Raw genomic sequence first — 6,064 nt, forward strand, 5'->3', positions numbered from 1 at the left:
TGAGCTGAGCTATGAATTCTGGGACACAGCTGCTTCTTCTTCTTCGGGGTTTAACGGCAGCTGGCATCCTTGTACATGCAGTGCTGCCATCTTCTGTTTCAGTCCGTTATTACACTCTTAAATCCTGCTACTTATTCCTGCGTCTTTTGGGATCTTACAAAGCTTCAAACGACGCGTCGACTATTAAATCAGTCGTCGACGATTTTGATAGTCGACGTAATCGTGACTAGTCGACAAATCGTGGCAGCCCTAGATGAGATCTTATGAAGTTTACTGGTTCTTTCATTTTGTGAAACTGTAACAATAAAGCATATGTGGAAATGTATATTACTCATCTGTACTGTTAACAACAACATGTGCCAATGACCTAACAATGCATTTGAGAAGCTAGCATGACGATTAGCACCGCTAATTAGCATATGAACTGGCGATCTCATTTACATATGAATAGCACATAGAAAACTTGTTAACTGTAGTCCATCACACATAAAGACAACACTTGGAGTGTCTCATTGCCTTTTACCATTAAATACTTAGACAATGCTTTAACAAACACCCAAAGAAGGACATGAATGTGGAGCAGCCATCTTGAACAGCATAGCAAGAAAACATGAACTTCATGTCTAACTCTTCTTCTGTCCCAAAATATCGACTTAAAGGGGCCACAGGGTGGCGCATTTACTAACATTTAAAACGTGAAATTAACTAAGCAGTAACATAACACTCCCCGCCTGGGATTATAACAATCCCACATTAAACTGTCAGTCACTAAACTTTTCGGGGGACAGCAGCAAAACCACTTCTGTTACAGGACGAGAGAAAGTCTTCTTATTGCCTGAGTGCGAAGTATTGGGGGAGGCAATTATTGAAGTTAACTCCAAAAGATCTATTGGTGAAAAAGAGTCTAACATCAATGGTACTAAAGTAGCTGTAGATAATATTACATCTGTGGGATGATTATTGGTAATTTTTTCTTTAATGATAAAAATGTTATTTGTGAAGTTCATGAAGTCATTACTGGTTAACGTTAAATGGATGGTTTGCTCAAAAGAGCTCTGACTTTCCCTCTGATTGTTCTTGGCATTTTGGTAAACTAGCTTTTTGTTGGGCTTTTTTTTTTTTAATTAAAAATATAAAACCACCCAGAGCTTACCACCTACGCAAATTATACCAATAATTTAGTTGTCTAGGATTACTATGGAAATGACTAAAATGTTAGAAATAGGTAAAGTACCTTAATCAGTGGACAAATAAACACACAACTTGAAGTTAAGAGTTTTATTCAAGAGCAAAGCAGTTTTCTTGCTATTGTGTCAGGACTGTGGAATTAGTGTAAGATTCCAAAGCCAAAGTCAAGTCTTCCAGCACCAACTTCAGCTGCTTCACATTTAGTGAACTGGAGTCAGTCGGCAGGCCGCCCGCCGTGGCGTTGGAGTCAGTCGGCAGGCCGCCCGCCGTGGCGTTGGAGTCAGTCGGCAGGCCGCCCGCCGTGGCGTTGGAGTCAGTCGGCAGGCCGCCCGCCGTGGCGTTGGAGTCAGTCGGCAGGCCGCCCGCCGTGGCGTTGGAGTCAGTCGGCAGGCCGCCCGCCGTGGCGTTGGAGTCAGTCGGCAGGCCGCCCGCCGTGGCGTTGGAGTCAGTCGGCAGGCCGCCCGCCGTGGCGTTGGAGTCAGTCGGCAGGCCGCCCGCCGTGGCGTTGGAGTCAGTCGGCAGGCCGCCCGCCGTGGCGTTGGAGTCAGTCGGCAGGCCGCCCGCCGTGGCGTTGGAGTCAGTCGGCAGGCCGCCCGCCGTGGCGTTGGAGTCAGTCGGCAGGCCGCCCGCCGTGGCGTTGGAGTCAGTCGGCAGGCCGCCCGCCGTGGCGTTGGAGTCAGTCGGCAGGCCGCCCGCCGTGGCGTTGGAGTCAGTCGGCAGGCCGCCCGCCGTGGCGTTGGAGTCAGTCGGCAGGCCGCCCGCCGTGGCGTTGGAGTCAGTCGGCAGGCCGCCCGCCGTGGCGTTGGAGTCAGTCGGCAGGCCGCCCGCCGTGGCGTTGGAGTCAGTCGGCAGGCCGCCCGCCGTGGCGTTGGAGTCAGTCGGCAGGCCGCCCGCCGTGGCGTTGGAGTCAGTCGGCAGGCCGCCCGCCGTGGCGTTGGAGTCAGTCGGCAGGCCGCCCGCCGTGGCGTTGGAGTCAGTCGGCAGGCCGCCCGCCGTGGCGTTGGAGTCAGTCGGCAGGCCGCCCGCCGTGGCGTTGGAGTCAGTCGGCAGGCCGCCCGCCGTGGCGTTGGAGTCAGTCGGCAGGCCGCCCGCCGTGGCGTTGGAGTCAGTCGGCAGGCCGCCCGCCGTGGCGTTGGAGTCAGTCGGCAGGCCGCCCGCCGTGGCGTTGGAGTCAGTCGGCAGGCCGCCCGCCGTGGCGTTGGAGTCAGTCGGCAGGCCGCCCGCCGTGGCGTTGGAGTCAGTCGGCAGGCCGCCCGCCGTGGCGTTGGAGTCAGTCGGCAGGCCGCCCGCCGTGGCGTTGGAGTCAGTCGGCAGGCCGCCCGCCGTGGCGTTGGAGTCAGTCGGCAGGCCGCCCGCCGTGGCGTTGGAGTCAGTCGGCAGGCCGCCCGCCGTGGCGTTGGAGTCAGTCGGCAGGCCGCCCGCCGTGGCGTTGGAGTCAGTCGGCAGGCCGCCCGCCGTGGCGTTGGAGTCAGTCGGCAGGCCGCCCGCCGTGGCGTTGGAGTCAGTCGGCAGGCCGCCCGCCGTGGCGTTGGAGTCAGTCGGCAGGCCGCCCGCCGTGGCGTTGGAGTCAGTCGGCAGGCCGCCCGCCGTGGCGTTGGAGTCAGTCGGCAGGCCGCCCGCCGTGGCGTTGGAGTCAGTCGGCAGGCCGCCCGCCGTGGCGTTGGAGTCAGTCGGCAGGCCGCCCGCCGTGGCGTTGGAGTCAGTCGGCAGGCCGCCCGCCGTGGCGTTGGAGTCAGTCGGCAGGCCGCCCGCCGTGGCGTTGGAGTCAGTCGGTTTGGAGAAACCTCCCTGGAAACCAACATTCTGACTGACTGCAGTTTTTCCCTTCACGGTTTTAACATTGTTTGGCTTTTTCAAAGGCAATCCAGATTTCAAGTTTCCAACTGATGCTTCAGTATCCACTTCATTAGTTTCCTGTTGTACTGGAACAAAAATAAAAACAAACTTTAAACAAAACCACAAACACGATTAAGATTTAGTCAAATCCACACCGAGCAACTGGTCCCAGACTTTGTGCCCTACATCACTTTTTGGTCATATGCAAGGATACTGTTGCATAAATGTCTACATCATCTCCTTGAACAATGTAGATAAGGATTTTTAAGTCAATTACAACACCACTGACCAAAGCCCTCATGCATGTGCCCCACACAAGTGTGCTGTCACATGCTTGTCAACTACTGGCAACAAACTGCATAAAACTGGATCTTGCTTACCTTCATCAACATTTTGAGTCAATATTGACTGGAGCAGGGCAAGCGCTCTCTGTATTGAACCATCATTGGCTCCAAGACCTGTAAACACAACATTCTTATTATACAAAAGGTTTTCACATTGAGGGAAAGTTTATACTACAACCTTCAGCTGGTTTCCAAAGTTAACAAATATCTTCCTCCGAGTCCACACATACAGACAGTAACAGGTACTTACATAAGTGTCTATTTGAATTATGACCCTGTGTTTTATACTTTTAATTTGAAAACATTACACATAATATAACCATTAAACTCAACTGCTGGCAACAACCCAGTTCTTGACAATTTAAGCATTCCCCCCCCTTCATTTTCCTTATTTAATAACTTCAAATCACATTGAGTAGTCTTGTCACAGGATACAAGACAAAAAAAAATGAATACACTTAGTACAACATGCCCTGATAAGCTTTTGAAAATTTTGTGTTCTATACATTTTTCACTCTTTCAGATGAATGACAGGCATTTTAATCACCAACCATCTTGAAATGAATTTTGTAACCGTGTGCCCTCAAGCATAAATTAGAAGCCAGGGACCTTACCTGTCTTTTCCCTCTGCAGCACTTTATTCTGTCTGTGATTCAATCCACTGACTGCAAAACAGGAGGAACATGATTTACAATTAGCACGTTTCTGTTCATTCTTTATGCCGTTTGATGCCAAAAGAGATAACTTGCAATAGCTAAGTGATATTTCCGAATCTTTACACCAGAACCTTCTAGCAGTTCCAAGATCTTATCTTACAAAAATCTACTCCTAAGTTAATTAACATAAGTGTCAAACGAAGCAGAAAGAAGCTACAAAACCTCCAGCAAGCCAAACAGTCAGCAGACAAACGAGAATGGTCCGAACAGCTCCCATTGTTCCAGCAACCAAGCACAGATGGAAGTCACCTGTGAGGTTTAAAAAGGCCACTGTGCAGGCGTCACACCTGCAGCTCATCAGCTCCAATTATCTTGCTTTGGAAGAAAAAGAGGAGCAAAGACGCACTCCACACCAGTTGCTGGCAGTAATGCACCATTTTGCTGTTTGCAACTGCCAAGAAATATTTTTAAAGAAGAAGAGCCGATAAGAAAAGGCAAGAAACTTTGCAGTCTTTCAGCTCATGATAGATCGTACAGGGTTCAGTTTAACTATAAAGATTAATACAGAGCAATGTGGAAATGCCAAGATAAGGAAACATCGGAACATCAATTATTGAAATTTATCTGAAGGGGATTAAAAATATGAAAACCACAAACTTTTGCAAATTTTCAAACATATGAGGGCATGTTGTACTTAAATATTTGTATTTTTTGTTCTGTTCTGATCAGACAGGCACGCAGAAGTTTTTAAACTGTAAGTGCAATCCATCTAAACTGGCAGTAAAGAGACATTTCACATAAGCAAACATGGGCAGCTATAATTGATAAGCATATGCAGGCAAATATGAGTCATAGCTATAATCAGATTCTACAAGCTTTTGTGCCCCACGCTCCCTCCCTTTTTTCCAATTCATTAAATATTCATTAGTACGTGAGGATCTGCCTAGCCCAGGAGCCATCGTCAATCTCCCATTGTTTGCTAGAAATGCTTAAAATGAAGATGTGGAGCTATGTGACATATTATATATGGTCTTTAACAAAGTAAAATATAAAGCAACACCAGTGCTGCTGAAATTTGCTTTATTTTTACAATCATGACATAAATATGACAAACATTGTCCACATAGTTGTTGACGTTTTCTCAAATATGCATGTGTTGCATAACCAGTACATTCCATAGTTGTGCTCTTTTCCAACTCTGTATCTTTCCAGGTAGCGTAGGGGCTGCCGGTATTTGACACGTTTCCTCATGTCTGCAGGGAGAAGATGCAGGAAAGCAAACCGTTAAACTCACATTTCCAGCTGTCACAAAAATCCTGGCCCAACTTAGATGAATGCGTTAGAGAGACGTGCAGGTTCCAGCATGTATTGTGTTGTTATGTGATGTGTCTTGTGTTGTGCACGGTATCTGTCACATACTGATCACACTGGCATTGGAAGAAGGCCAGACCCACAGGAGTCATGTTGTCCTGGTACTTTCCGTAGAAATCCACCGTCTTAAACGTGCGCTGCACCAGTGAATGGCTGTGTGGAGAGACGATACATGCTCAGTGCGTTTTTAGTTATCACACAGATTAACAGTTATGTGCCCACTCAATGCACGCTTTAATCCGGGAGGTGTTTAGAGTATTTGTGGTAAATCGACTTAAAGTCAACATGTCAAGACAATTGATTTTATTTGTTTAGTAATATTCACAGAAGAGAGAGGTTATATTTAGAGGTAAGGACTACTCTGCAAGATTTAATAAACTGAAAATGGAAAGCCGATCTGTAAAGTCCTTATTCGTAAATCAGATATTGGATCTGTATGATTCAAGGTTCACTTTGACAGAAAATTTTCATTTAATTATATTGATAGTCTACTATGACATTTAGTCATAATTTAGGTATCTCGATTCTTTTAGTTTAGTGTAGTTTTAGTGGACCAATTCACACTGATGTGAAGGTTTTTTTCATATTGTGAAATGTCCTGAAAAACAGGTTTCATGAATCTACTTGGCAATTTAATATAGGATAAACAGGTTAGCTTGCCCTGAAGTT

At 47.7% G+C, this 6,064-nt stretch overlaps 1 protein-coding gene across 2 annotated transcripts; it reads right to left on the reverse strand.

The window, feature by feature from the left end:
* Nucleotides 1-1,263: 1,263 nt before the first annotated feature.
* LOC309712354 (uncharacterized protein) lies at nucleotides 1,264-4,378 on the reverse strand. Of its 2 annotated transcripts, XM_082543079.1 has the most exons (4): nucleotides 4,247-4,359; nucleotides 3,983-4,033; nucleotides 3,405-3,482; nucleotides 1,264-3,110 (listed from the first exon to the last, which is right to left on the reverse strand). In XM_082543079.1, exons 1-4 carry the CDS (start codon nucleotides 4,299-4,301, stop codon nucleotides 1,306-1,308), a joined length of 1,989 nt encoding a protein of 662 aa, XP_082399205.1. In that variant the 5' UTR covers nucleotides 4,302-4,359; the 3' UTR covers nucleotides 1,264-1,305. The 2 variants fall into 2 exon arrangements, with proteins under 2 accessions (XP_082399205.1, XP_082399206.1); XM_082543080.1 differs by lacking the exon at nucleotides 3,405-3,482 and having other exon boundaries at nucleotides 4,247-4,378.
* Nucleotides 4,379-6,064: the final 1,686 nt, after the last annotated feature.

Source organism: Aulonocara stuartgranti, assembly GCF_965226115.1.
Source record: "Aulonocara stuartgranti genome assembly, chromosome: 8".
NCBI classification, from domain to species: Eukaryota; Metazoa; Chordata; class Actinopteri; order Cichliformes; family Cichlidae; genus Aulonocara; species Aulonocara stuartgranti.

Bases quoted from the DNA above. Each gene is read 5' to 3' on its own strand.
- LOC309712354 (XM_082543079.1), bottom strand. From the start codon at position 4,301: ATGGGAGCTGTTCGGACCATTCTCGTTTGTCTGCTGACTGTTTGGCTT. The intron at 4,034-4,246 runs GTTTTGTAGCTT...CCTGTTTTGCAG, and splicing joins GACTGTTTGGCTTGCTGGAG to TCAGTGGATTGAATCACAGA. The intron at 3,111-3,404 runs GTAAGCAAGATC...TTTTTGTTCCAG, and splicing joins GACTCAAAATGTTGATGAAG to TACAACAGGAAACTAATGAA.